At 34.9% G+C, this 15,110-nt stretch overlaps 1 protein-coding gene across 1 annotated transcript in view; it reads right to left on the bottom strand.

Moving 5' to 3' along the window:
• VIRMA (vir like m6A methyltransferase associated) overlaps positions 1-15,110 on the bottom strand; it is a 58,093-nt gene that overhangs the window by 33,320 nt on the left and 9,663 nt on the right. Inside the window, exons 2-8 of the mRNA XM_044245289.1 lie at positions 14,632-14,747; positions 10,156-10,242; positions 9,033-9,081; positions 7,371-7,539; positions 4,525-4,647; positions 3,461-3,730; positions 431-1,571 (exon numbers count right to left, since the gene is read on the bottom strand). Coding sequence (XP_044101224.1) covers positions 431-1,571; positions 3,461-3,730; positions 4,525-4,647; positions 7,371-7,539; positions 9,033-9,081; positions 10,156-10,242; positions 14,632-14,747 — 1,955 coding nt within the window. The remainder of the gene's footprint in view (positions 1-430; positions 1,572-3,460; positions 3,731-4,524; positions 4,648-7,370; positions 7,540-9,032; positions 9,082-10,155; positions 10,243-14,631; positions 14,748-15,110) is intronic.

Genomic DNA, 15,110 nt, shown 5'->3' with positions numbered 1-15,110 from the left:
CCAGGTCTGTAAAATTAAATTAGTAAAATATAAGTTTAACTTGCAATGTTAAGAGAGATAAAATACAAACAGGTTCACACAGAAAAGCTCTCTCTCCTGGGCCATCATCTTGTACCACACCACCTTCCCAGAAACAACTTGACAGTTCCTCATTTATTCTTGCTCATAGACAAGCTTATCCAAGCAGTGTTGTTGACTTTGATGATCCCTATCTTTAGCTTAAAATGCTTTTACTACTTTAAGTGCTAATAAAATATAGCTCTCCCACAATAGTATACTTCTCATTTCACTACAACCTACTTTGAAATACAGAATATCCTTACACAGATATGCACTGCTTACAAATTAAAAAAAAAAAAAAAAAATCAACCACATAAAACTGCCTGCAGTGATCTGTGAAGTGTGTTTTCCCAAATGAAAAATGTCTTACCTGAAGAGAACAGGGTATGGATCATCCCTTTCTGGAGGTCCAGTAATACGTGCCATTGTTGGGAAAGACTTAACAGGTGGCTGGATCATTGTGTGAGGTGCAGTTTCCATTAAATGGAAAATTTCTTCTAGGAGATTAATAAGCTTTTCTATTTCCCCTTCACTTATATTTGAGGATTCCAAAAGATCCATATCCATTGAAGCCTCTACCTCATTTTCATATTCTGGGTTTGTTCTCTCAAGTCCAGTATCTGTGTCATGATCAGGTTCACTGTGGTTTGGAACAGATGAAGTCTTCTCTGCTAAATGGTCACCAAGTCTTTTAATCTCTGACAAGATTTCATAGAAATGGCACTTCTGAAGAATAGCCGAACCAGCAGTGACAACTCTCACAGTCTGATCTAAAAGTATGAGCTCCAGGAGTTTTTGATAGCCACTTTTTTCATTCTGCCTACCTCTTAAAAAAGCTTCCATTCCTTCCATCATACTAATGACACTGTCCAAAGCTTTAAAAGCATTTAACTTAAGGGAAGATGAGACATGATCAGCAAACAGAAGCTCAAATAATCCATTGATTACTCCTGCTTGTAGCAATCCCACGACTCCTTGAGACCCACATTCTGCTAGTGAGGACACTAATTTGGTCCCAGCTTTGAGTTGTCGGACATTTAAGGCAATGGGCTGGCGAAGAGCTACCTGTAAATTTAAAGCTTGCATGGTCCAGTCGACCAACTGGCCAAGGGAGTCCTGTTTTGTGTTTTTCAACTGCAAATAACTTAATCCTTTTATTATTAAACTTGGAATTTCTTCTAAAGCTGTTACCCATTTTGCACCTCTATCTTCCTGATACAAATCTAATAGTTCAGTTAACTTCACTGAAGCTTCCACTGCCCCTGAATTTTCTTTATCTGGACCTTGATCTTTCATTCTACTGATTTCAATTTCAAAAGAAGTCTTGTAGGGACAGCTGAAGTATAAGAGTGGTACAAGCTCCCTGTCATATGGATCATATGTCATAGGAGGAACTGAAGCTAAGTCTTCAGGAGTGTATTCAACATCAAAATTCGGATACTTAAAGGTTTCACGTTCCAGGTCAGCAATTCCATCTTCATCACTGGAAATTTGTTCATAGCCATCATCCCCTGAAAATCAGTTCAAATGATATTTAAATATTACATCACTGTTGTATAAAGCCAAAAATCTAATTAAAAAATTTTTATTTAATAATATGGCAAAAATATAAAAATTAATGATTTTTTAACAAAATTAATTTCTGCCCCAATACCTTATCAACAATTATCAACATCCTGTAATTTCTAATAAAATAATTAATGAGAAACTTCATAATCAAAGTCTTCTATCTGTTCAACTTTACAACTAACTCTGCTGCAGATACCTTTTCCTCACAGAAATAAAATTAGAAATGTCATAAAGTAACAAAAATACCTCTTCAAAAGGGAAGAAATTAACCTTGCCCTCATGAGAGTATTTTTAAGCATTTTTAACATGGAAAAAAAATTGATGGGAAAGACTATTAAATTTAACTAATAATGCCAAAACCAAACCAAGTATTTTCAATGAAAACATTTTAAGTTTTTTTAACATTAATTTCATATTCCTGAATTTTTACTTCTCTTCATTTACCTATAACACAGTTTCCTAGGTCTGTATTTTATTTTTATGGAAAAGTTGTTCACTAAAAATGCTTGGCTGGGCCAAAACAAAGCTTTCTTATCATTATACAGGTGCAACCTTTTTCTCTAATTAAAAACCAAAATTAGAGAGAAAACCTGGTTTTACTTTTTAACATTGCTATTGCCTGGCTGTGGGGAAGCTGGCATGAGTAGTAACAGTCTATGTAAAAAAAGGAAATGTTTCTAGAGTATTCCTCCAGCATCAGCCATCTTTTGACTTCTTTTGCTCAAAACAAGTTAGCCTTAGCCATATACTCATCATATCTGAAAAGATACGGGCTTACAGAGGCCTAACTCTGATATAGGCCAATTATCTTCCACTAAAAACTAAATTTACTAGTCTCTTTGTCTCACCTTTCTACAAAAATGATTAAGAAAACAGCCTGCCCGGGGCGGCTGGGTGGCTCAGTGGGTTAAAGAAAACAGCTTGCCTGAAATCTAGCTACTATTTGCCAGTCAAATACAATAAATATAAAAAATATTATTTGCTAATCTGGGAATAGAAGCTAAAAAATTATCACTAACCTAACTATTCCTATTCTGTAAAGGGCCCCTGTGATACTAAAATCTAATTTCATGCAGAATCACCCTCATCTTCACTATTTTAGAAAAAAACAAGGCAGTTTCTTTTAAGCTTTTCAATGGGCAAGCACCCATATGCTATATGGAGTATGTCATTTTACATAAATGCTTTAATATTACATGCTATTTCTTAGACAAAGTAAGAGTCAATTGGCTTGAATATCTCACTTCTTGCTTTAAAAGGAAAAATTAAGCCTAGTCAAAGGACAGCATCATGCTGTCATACAACCTGTATAGTTGACATTCTTTCCCCCTGAACTTCTAAAAATGTAGCATTTTGCTAAAATATCTAGGTGGCAGATATCTTTAGGAATTCCATCCAGCTTACAACACCACGCCTTACTCTGAAAATAGCCCACCAAATCTCTAATCATCAGGTATTAGCAATGTGATCTTGCTTCCCTGGCCAAAACTTATGGTACCAAGGGGCAACCGATATTTTAGCAAGTCAAACAATCTTTCTTCCAGGAAAATGCAAGTAAGACTGAGCTACAACCAGAAAGTTCAGGCTAGTTGGTTAAAAAGAGGAGATTAAACCTGTGGGGTGAACAGGGAAATGACAGTTAGCTGACAGAGAAAAAAGTGAAACATAAAACATAAATAGTCAAATCCTGAGGCCCAGCTACATTCTATCCTTTGAGTTTCTTGAAAGCCATTTACCTTTGCTCTAAATTCTCCTGCATTGCTCAAAGCTATATCTACATCAGTCAATTCCTTGTACATAAAACCAAAAAGTCCTAATAAATATAACCCACCTTCACCTTCTTCATCCTCTTCACCATCTTCCTCTTCATCATCTTCTTCTTCCTCAGGGATACTGTCTACCGTATGGCGATCATCCTCATCGTCATCCTCTTCTTCCTCTACATCCACATCATCTTCATCATCTTCTCCTTCTTGCTGTTCTTCTTCTACCTCTCCTTCATCAGAATACTGCCCTTCCTGGGGAACAGAATTCCGATCAGGAGAAATGGGTTCAAAGTAATCTTCTCTATGAGAAGCATCCTCTTCCTTATCACCAGACACTGAAAAAATGAGATTTAAGAGACAGATTATTTTAATGGTTTAAATAACATGAGGTAGCAAACTGGATACTGCAGCCACTTAATGCCATTTTGGATGATTTAGCTCATCTATACCCTTTTAAAAAAAAAATACCCCCTTTTTTTTTTAAAGATTTTATTTATTTATTTATTTGTCAGAGACAGAGGGAGAGAGAGCAAGTGAGCACAGGCAGACAGAGAGGCAGGCAGAGGCAGAGGGAGAAGCAGGCTCCCTGCCGAGCAAGGAGCCCGATGTGGGACTCGATCCCAGAACCCCGGGATCATGACCTGAGCCAAAGGCAGTGGCTTAACCCACTGAGCCACCCAGGCGTCCCAAAAAATACCGTTTTTTAAAAAGTGGCAGAATTACCTCCTTCTAAAAATATTAGGAGTATGTATTGCTTAATTTTATACAGTGAGAATTAATAAAGTACACTATTTTATGTTCTAACACTAGAAACTAATCTTTTTCTTTTCAGCCATTAATTATACAGGTTATTAACTCTTCCAATACATACTGCTTATTTTTAACTGGTACTCTTCTGTAAATATTACTACAGCACTTTATTTTCAAAGCAATGTTGGTACAGGTTCAAATAAATGAACCGATTTTTAAAATAAGTTCACCTGCCAACAGAAAAACATAAGGAAATACTGCGCAGGAAAAGGGTTGGGGGCATTCATTACAATTTGATTACCTATATCTACTTTTTTCCTTTAATCAAAAAGCACTGTAACACTAATCAAGGTGTGGGGGGCACTGATTTTATTCATACCTGGCAAAGGTATGGGATCATCTTCATCATCATCAGGTGGAGGTGGTCCTGGAGGAGTTCTTGGTCCCCTTGGCTGTGGTCTTGGGGGGCTTCCATTAAACTGATCTTCTTTCTCCCCATCAGCTAGTTTTAGTAGAGATAGAAATAGAACTTTCAAATTATTAAAATGAAGTGAAATGAATGTATGACAAAAATGCTGTTAATCATTTGAATTTTTCATCTTCAGAATTTAGTGATAAACTTTTCCTTCCCAACATCTAACAAATTTTACTAATTAATTTATATTACAAAAGTTGGAATTTCTGACTGCCCACATACTAAAATATACTCTTGGGCATTATCACAGAGAAATGAAGACTTATTTTCCTCAGGAAGATGTACACAAAAAGCTGTTCGTAACAGCTTTATTTGCAAAAGTCAAAAACTGGAAACTACTTAAGTGCCCTTCAGTGGTTAAACTTTGATATATCCATACTAATGTAATACTATTCAGCAACAAAAAACAATGAACTATTGACACACATAAAAAAGTGGATGAACTTCAAAGAAATTATGCAGATTGGGAAAAGCCAATCTCAAAAAGATACCTACTGCATGACTCCATTAATGTAATATTCATGAAATAATAAAATTACAGAGTTGGAGAATAGATTAGTGCCAAAGGTTAGGGATGGGTGGCATGCAGATAGCTATTAAAGAATAACACCAGAATAATTTGATGGTACAATCAAGTATCTTGATTGTAGTGGTGGTTATGAAAAGCTATACAAAACATAAAGCTGTATATAGCTACACACACACACACACACACACACACACAATTGGTGAAATGTGAACGAGCTCTATAGAGAAATTTGTTTTGATATTGTTCTACACTTGTAAAAGATGTTATCTGTGGGGGAACCTGGGAAAAGACTGCATAGGACCTCCTCATGCAGTTCTTTGCAACCTCCTATGAATCTATAATTATTTCAAAATAAAAAACTAAACACATACTTACATTCATATACAGAAAATATATGAGAACAAGTATCAATTTTATTTTTTTTAAAGATTTTATTTATTTATTTGACAGGCAGAAATCACAAGCAGGCAGAGAAGTAGGCAGAGAGAAAGGAAGAGAAGCAGGCTCCCTCCTGAGCAGAGAGCCCAATGTGGGGCTCAACCCCAGGACCCTGGGATCATGACCTGAGCCGAAGGCAGAGGCTTAACCCAGTGAGCCACCCAGGTGCCCCACAAGTGTCAATTTTAAAACAAGTCAGTAAATTAAACAAAAATTCTAAGTAGCCACTATATATGTCAGGCACTGTGATTAAGACGGATGTGATAAGACTAGAAACATGACCTCAAGTATAACATACTCTCAGTCCACAAGGAGCTCAAAGTCTGGTTAAAAAAAAAAAAAGACAAAGGAGCACAGAAAACTGAAGTCTTAAAAGAAAAAGTGATGGGGCGTCTGGGTGGCTCAGTCAATTGAGCATCTGACTCTTGGTTTCCACTCATGTCATGATCTTATGGGTCATGAGAACAAGCCCCATGTCGTAAGGAAGGCTCCATGCTCTCAGCAGGAGTTTGCTTGGTATTCTCTCTCTGCCCTTCTCCCTACCCCACCCTCAGCCCCATGTTCTTACTCTCTTTCTCTCTAAAATGCTAAGTCTTTAAAGAAGAAAAGTGAAAGATTAACTTCACTGAATAGGTAAGATTTAAGAAAAGAGATGAAAGGGACACCTGGGTGGTGAAGTCAGCTGAGCAATCAACTCTTAGTTTTGGCTCAGGTCCTGATCTCAGAGTCCTAGAATGGAGCCCTCATGGGATTCTGTGCTCGGGACAGGCTGCTTAAGATTCTTTCTCCCTCTGAGACAAACCATAAGAGACTCTTAATCATAGGAAACAAAATGAGGGTTGCTAGAGGGCAGGCAGGTGGGAGGATGGGGTAACTAAGTGACAGGCATTAAGGAGGGCACGTAATGTAATGAACACTGGGTATTATATACGTACTAATGAATCACTGACCTCTACCTCAGATACCAATAATATATGTTAATTAACTAAATTTAAATTTTAAAAAAATTCTTTCTCCCTCTCTGCCCTCTCCCCTCTCTAAAATAAATTAATCTTTAAGAAAGAAAAGCAAGGAGAAGAAAATACAGCATATGACTATCAGAGACAAAGAGCTCATATCACACTATTAAATCATGCTTAAGAGGAGGTCATTTTATTGGCTCATAAAATGTTCATTGTAAAGCAAAAGACTCCCCCCTAGTGACCTCAGTTATAATTTCAAAATGTATTCCTGAATCTCCTTATTTCAACAGTGTACGGTGAATAATACTGGAATAAGGAGAAAAGATGCAGAAGTCCAGCTGCCTGCTTTATAGAAGGAAAGCCACTGAAATTTAATAGAGATACTTTTCTTGTCTCCAGTTAATGAGCAAAAGTTCTCAAAAATGGGGAAAAATCTGTATTTAGACATCTAACCAAACCTAAAATGCACACCTAGGAAAAAAAAAATCAAGACGAGTATTCTAAGAATATATACCAAAATTACTCCCTATTCCTTAATTCCTTTGGTGATAATTTCAATATTAAACCACAAGTAACCACTGGGTTACATTTACATGTCTTAAATTTTAAAAACCTCAGGTTAATTCAAAAAGCATTCTAGGAAGCTAGAGGAAGAAAATAAAATGTAACCACTTCAACATAAAAAGAAACTCCTATAGACTGACAATGCTATTTTCTCAAGTTTTAAGGAAGGTTCAAAGGGTAAAAGAGCTAGTTGAATTACCTTTTCCTACTATAAAAAACGTAAGTGTCACTGACAAAGACAAATTTAAAATTCTCACCATGTTTTGGATTCCTTTTCAAACTTGGCTGTGGCTGGGGAGGAGGCGGAGGTGGTGGCGGTGGAGGTGGAGAATCTCTGTCATGACTTATCACTCTATCCACTGATCCATATATTGCCAGTGTAAGACAATTATACCAGCCTCTTAACACCAAACCATCGGTATTCACCTAATTTGTTGGGAGGAAAGTATCTTTCAAGTTAATGTTTTAATATGCCAAAAGTAAACTGATCTCAAACTACTTTGTGGTTAAACTGAAGTCTTTAAAAGTATGCTGAAACTGCAAAGATCAATACTGGTGGAAATTTACCCAGAGGCATAGTTTTGATATGGCCCTCTAGACTTGCTATACAAAAACCTGTCTCAAGACTACATCTCCCCCGATACCATATGTCAACTCTGTTCAAAAAGCATAACCAGATTCTCAATCATGAGAATAGAAATGAGAACAAAATTAAGTGGGACTTACTGCCAATTAATAAATTAAACCCCAATAGTTAAAGAAGTCATGGAAGTGCACAGAAGCACAAATTGTGCCCAGTCTGAAGAATTATAAAGTCCATAAAATTCTATAGCATTCTTTTCACATGCCCAACTTAAATTACTTAAAAACTACTTCTGGGTAACCAGAAGTATTAAACAAAGTGTTTTTGCAAAGAAACTTTCTCCTAAAAAGATCAAAGACTTTATCAATACCATCAATCCTCAGTATTTTCTTTTATTTTTCAATACTTATCTACATTAATTGCCATATTCTCACAATGACTATGACAGGTAGCCATAGTGAGTATTATCCACAGGTAAGAAAATGAGAATGTCAGTAGAAGAAACTGAACTAGAAACCAAAGTCCCTGTTCTGAGTTCTTTCCACTCTACCATGTAAAGTTAAGATGAAGTAATAAGTAGTACTGGGGCCCCTTCTAAAGGCATAATAAGGAAGAAAGAAATGATTATTTTCCTTGCTAACTCTAGCAAACTCCAGGTAAAGGAAAGCTCGGGGCCAGAAGAAAGGCTCAAAGACAATGCCCAGGGATCAACAGATTCTAAACAGAAGCCCCAATGGAAGACAAATAAAGAGATAAGGAAGAGAATTTTTAGTCTAAACAGGCTGCATAGGATTAAATAACACCTCCCCACCAAAAAAAAAAAAAAAAAAAAGGCTGAGTAGCCCCCATATAAGATCACAATTATTTTTACATATTTGATTGCCCATGATCTAGCTCTTCCAGATGCTTCCAAAATGGCATTTTGTATATCAAGAAACAAGGCATACTTCTGATATGAAAGGAAGAGGTATAAAATATGTATTTGTTAAGAAACCTAAGGCACAATGGTGTCTAATAACAATTTACCTTCCTGTTATCTTCCTAACTTGCTTACCTAAAGGAAAGAAGGGAAAGCACAAATGCTGGCCTCTTCCTGACTCACCTTAGAATTAGAGGAAGAAAGAGCTTTATGGGTAGGCAATAACATTACATTGTCTTTGCTCCATTTTAAAATAGCTTCTAGACACAAGAGGAATCAGACAAGAAATGATGTTATCTTACAGCACTAGAACCAAATAGGCCAATATTCTGCATCACTGGTTCATTTAGATCAAAACTTTCAATGAAAGTGAAAACAAACAGTAGGAACAAGATGAAAATTGACTTCTGCAATTACCTTTGAGTTGGGTCTAAAGATGATAGAAGTATTCTCATCATATTCCAGGCTGCCAAAAGAGTAGAAATAAATATATAGGCTCAAACACTGAATACCACAGTTCATGAAGAAGTCTTTCTAAACCTTTATATTTTAATAAAACCAAATGCTAGATTATTGTTTTAGGTTTAAATTATACCCCCCAAAACGTAATCAAGTATAAAACAAACTCCCCAGAGATTCCAATTTAACTGGTTTGGGACAGGCATAGGTGTCAATACTTTCTTTAAAAAAGCATCCCAGGTTTAAAAGAAAAAAAAAAAAATGTATCCCAGGTAATTCCAGTATTTAGCCAAAGTAGCCGTATAGCCTTCCAAAATTGTATAATGGGAACAAATAAAGAAAAGTACTTATTTTTACCAAGTAGGTACTGACATAAGAAAAACATTCTATAATATTAAAAATTAGCTGCTTCAGATTATCTAGGTTCCCTTTGTTTTTTTTCTTTAAAAAGTTAAATTACCAATACAAGTTAATAATAACTGAGTGAAGGATCAATTAAATAACAAGTAAAACCTAAAAAACTGTTAATTCCTGGAAAAGGATAGAAATTTTTCCATTTTTAAGCCACCTTTAAATTTTTTATTTTATAAATAAGTTCTAAGTAAACTCATTTAATGGTCAATTATTTTGCAGATATTAAAACAACTGGTTTTAATAATACCAAGCATGTATCAGATAATCCAACATGGGGGTTTCTGTTAACAAAATTCTCCCACTTTACAAAATATGACTAGAATTTTAAATTATGTAGCCGTGTGATGTGAAAGACACAAATTATTAGCTCTCAATGTGTTTACACAATTCTTCTAAAGAAATTTAAAAGCAATTCTTTTCCAAGTTAGAAGGTTATTATCAAATAATTTGGTATGTATAAGAAATGTATATACCAACAAAAAGCAAACAAAAGATGGCTAATGTTTCACACATTAAAATTTTTATTTTGTAAAGAAACTCAGCATCTTCCTACGAGGTTGACATTTCTTTAAGAATGTCAAATAAATCCTTCTCTTTTATCTAAAGAATACAAAGGTTTGCCTACTAACTCCTGCATTTCTGGTGAGATTACCTGGTAGGTACATACCTTCCCAACCTATCGAAAACTGGGGCACTTGGTTTGCTTACATTGTTAAAGAATAAGTCTAATTGAAATGTGTGCGGAGAGGTCTCCCTGTGAATGAAACAAAGTTTAAACATTAGTCTTTGCCAATAATCACTTCCTACATTAAAACAAAAGACAAAGTAAGTACAAATTTGAAAGCAATTCTAGAATTATATCTTACGATTTATATAAAAATAGTTAATTATAGTATTTTCCATAATTTTATTCATGTCCAATTCTCAAGTAGACAACTTCACTTTGTGTATTACTGAAAGTGAAATTTTAATAATTAAGTATCTTTAGCCTGCTACTTGGACCATTCTAATACATGTAAATATTTTTAATTTTAATGTATTATAAAGGTAAATGCTAATTAATTGTCACATCTAATTTTATAATTCTTTATAGCATGACTCCCTTCCATTAGCTAAAAGAATCAGGAGTTAACTAACTTCAAGTTATATAATTACAATTTGATTTCAACTTAACCCACATAATTTTAGCATCAGAGCCCTAAACTGTGATTTAAAGCATAAATTCCTATTTGTATAGCAACAATTTACATAATTTTTTTATTCTTTTGTAGATTTATATAGTTAAGAGTAAACCCTATTTAATTTGTGTTAGAATGAAATCTTACTTAAGATATATTCCACCCTTGGCTGAAATTCCTTAGACTGAACTGAAAACCTTAATTTTTAAATTCCACATACTTTGTTGTTTATTTACAAGAAATCCAAATGGTAAAAAGTATAGTGCCCAGAGTATATCAAACAGGTTCCCTCATGCACTGATAGAAGTAAAAACAGGTGCAATCATTCTGAAAGGCAATATGGCAATAAAATTCAGGAGAATGAGAAAACGTTCACACCATCTGATCCAGAAATACTTTTTCTAGGAAGTGTTTCTATGGAAACTGTTATACAAAGATTTTTTTCAAGAGGATGCTCATAACACTCTTACTTGTAATCTGAAAAGTAAAAAATACCTAATGATCCCCACAAAGGAAACTAGCCAAATACATTACAGTAGTACCCCATTATCCACTGGGAATATGTTCCAAGACCCATGGGATGCCTGAAACCATGGATAGTACTGAACCCTATATATACTATGTTTTTTCATATATATATATATATATATAATATATATATACACAATGTATAATTAGGCACAGTAACAGATTAACAACTAATAATAAAATAGAACAATTACAATAATATACTGTAATAAGTTACATGACTGTGGTCTCTTTTGAAGTATCTTATCGTACTAAACTCACTCTTCTAATGATATGAGATGACAAAATGTCTATGTGATAAGATGAAGTGAGATGAGTGACATTGGCATTGTGACTTAGCATTAGTCTACTACTGACCTTCCGACATGTGTCAGAAGGAGGATCATCTGCTTCTGGACTGCGGTTGACCGCAGGTAACTGAAACCCGGAAAGTGAAATGGTGGATAAGGGGGGACTACTGTACAGTCATTCATTAGATTATGCAATCATTAGAAACCATATTTTCAAATAATATTTAATGATGTGAAGTAGTCCTGATGTAATTGTTAAGTAAAATAAAGAAATACACAAAATAATGTACAGTTGGGTCAGAGTAGCACAATTTTACCTTACCCAAATTCAACCATATATGTGTTCAACATCTCTAGCCTTTCCATCATATCCTTCTTCAAACTAGACCCTGGCCTTCAATACCTCAAGGACAGGAAAACAGGCTCGAATGCAAATTCTTTACTTCTGAAGCCCCAAAGACTCAGGTGCTAGTGACTAAAAGGTGATTTAAAGAATCAATGGTGGGACACCTGGGTGGCTCAGTCAGTTAATTGTCTGCCTTTGGCTCAGGACATGATCCTAGGATCTTGGGATTGAGCTCCACATCAAGGAGCTTGCTTCTCCCTCTGCCTGCCTCTCTCCCTGCTTCTGTGCATGTGCTTGCGCTCTCTCTCCCTCTAACAAATAAATAAATAAAAATCTTTTTTAAAAACAAAAATAAAATAAAACAGTCAATGGTAATTTGACTGCACTAGACTTTCATCTTAAAATTTATTGACTCCAATAATGAATACTGTTTTTCTAAAAATAAATTGGAAAAATAAATAAATAAATAATTTATTGACTCCAAAACCTAACCTCATGTAAGATACCACATTTACAAAAAATAACAACAAAATAAACAAACACACACATATACATTAACTAACACAATGCATCAAATGTAATGCTTTTCTCAGGATGGAAGAATTAAAGGGATTTTAATTTTACCCACACATTTCTGAGTTGTTGGGTTTTTTTTAAATTAATGATTTATTTATTTATTTGACTGACAGATCACAAGTAGGCAGAGAGGCAGGCAGAGAGAGAGAGAGGAGGAAGCAGGCTCCCTGCTAAGCAGAGAGCCCGACGTGAGGCTCCGATCCCAGGACGCTGGGATCATGACCTGAGCCGAAGGCAGAGGCTTTAACCACTGAGCCACCCAGGCGCCCCTCTAAGTTTTACAGTAAAAAAAAGACTACTTTAAAGTATACTGCCCAAATATCACCTGATCTCTAACATTACTTCCTAACATCTTACATTTGCATAACTCTATTAGTACTTCATTTTATTGTTCTATAACACATTAATCATGTATAAAGTTGTTCCTGATAATTTCACATCTGGAATTATTAAAACATGAGCTGCCATTCACCCCCAGCTCAGAAACAGAAGAGAGGTAAGAGGATGGAATATGTAACAATACTCTTACCAACTGGAGCCAGTGACAGAGATCCATTTTGCCTGCTGTGCCAGTCAGTGTCCAAGACAGCCCCCAAAGACCCCTCATTTCTGGTATTCACACCTTTGTGTAGTTCCCTCCCACACTGTACCAGCAGAATATATAATCAACAGAATATGGTAAAAATGACAGTATGCCATTTCTGATACTAAGTTAGAAACATGCTCACTCTCTCTAGGATCACTGGCTCTGGAAGAATCCACGTTGTGACATGAGCAGCCCCAAGGAGAAAATCTCCTGACAAGGAAATGATGTCTCTTGACAATAGCCACGAGTGAGCTTTTAAGCAAATTCTCCAGCCTCAGTCAAATCTTCTGAGACTGCAGCCCGGGCTATATCTTGACTATAAAACATCATCACAGAACCTGAGCCAACTAATCCACTTCTGGTTTCCGGACCCTCAGAAGTAGTGTGAAATAATAAATGCTTACTGTTTTATGCTGCTAATTTTGCTGTAATCTGTTATGTAGCAATAGATAACTAACAGAACTTCCTTGACCAGAGGCAGTACAGAGAAGACTGTTAGATACACTGTCATTCTCCCATCTTTCCCATTCTATACACATCTCCTTTAAAGGGAAACACAGGAATTATAGGAAAAAGTAAGTTTTAATTTCCTTAACCATGGAAAAAAGATATTAAAGTAAACGATGATTTCTTATTATAAACATTAAATATTCTTACTGTTTTGTGTTTGTTTATTTTTGAATGACCTGAAAACCTCTGTAGATTCTGTATCTATTTCTATAAAAGGCCAACTACATTTCATAACTATGAAGAAATGAGCCCTTAAAACCATAACACTGACTACTAAGTAGCTGGTTTAACTCTTACAAGTTAGCAAAAACAAAGCTATCACAGCATGCACATAATGAAATGTGGTATTGAGACTATAAGCTAAAAACTCACATAAAGAAATGTATTATATATATTCAGGCTTCCACAACCAAAATTTTGGCTTATACTTCCAATTCATGTAGTTAATATATGATAATGATTATTCATGTTACAACAAAGATCAAATTCCTGTTTTAGGTCAGCTGTTAGTTATCAACAACACATCAGGGACCACGCCTTACATTTTGCTTATTCCCACAGAGCTTAAGAAAGAGAAAGCATCAAACGACTACTTGCTAATTACAACTAAAGGATAACGTGAATCTAAAATTTATAGAAAGGCACATGTATCAGGCTAAGAAGATCACCATTAAGTCATGAAAACTGATATTATAAAATAATATAAAAGATATATTTCTAAATATTCAGACTAATTCTTATTTATCTTCAAGGAAAAAAAACAAGTTAAAAATAATTCATCTTAAAAAAAAAACCTTCATCTACCAGATTGTGTCACCCTAGAATATTTTAGAAAATATAAACTTATTTTACCAATTAAAAAACAAATGAAGATAAAAAATAAATGAAGAAAAAAATTTCACTAGTACTTAGACCAAAAAAATTGCTCTTTTCAAACTTATGATACATGGATTATACAGAAAGCCTATAGTCAATTACAATGCAACATAATATAACTGTAACTGAATAAGGTTTTAGAGTTTTTTGGGTTTTTTCTTACTTCCAAAAGATTACCTTAAATTTTTATATTTAAGAGTATGTCTAAGACAATCTTTAGTCACAAACACTTTTAAAAAGAAAGTTGACTTACCCGTATGCTCTATTATCTGGCAGGCTGCTATGGGCTCTTACTCCTGGGGGTATGACTCGGACTTCATTGATATAAACCACACATGGAAAACGAACTACATCTATATGAGAACTTTGCTTTTAAAAAAAAAAGGGAAGGAGAAGGACATACTGTAAGCAAAACACTTTTGTCTATTCAAAATTTATTCGTGTTCAATTTGTTTCTTTCAGAATGTCACAAATATTCTTAAGCTTCATATCATTAAAACAGTGTTATTACATTATTTATGATATTGTAGAAATCACTGTTTTGAAAATAGCTGATGATAAAATTTACATAGTTAAATCCCTCCATGTGTGTATTAACATTTTCTGCAGCATATCTGCCTCTCTGCTGATGTTCTGCTTGGGCCAATACAGATCCATAATCCCTCACTGTGAAAGATGCCTTTCACAATCCTGACTTACTGGGTTTTTAGAAATGTAATATAATACAAATAT

Source organism: Neovison vison, chromosome 4, assembly GCF_020171115.1.
Source record: "Neovison vison isolate M4711 chromosome 4, ASM_NN_V1, whole genome shotgun sequence".
NCBI lineage: Eukaryota > Metazoa > Chordata > Mammalia > Carnivora > Mustelidae > Neogale > Neogale vison.
This window is presented reverse-complemented; position numbering and strand designations above follow the sequence as displayed.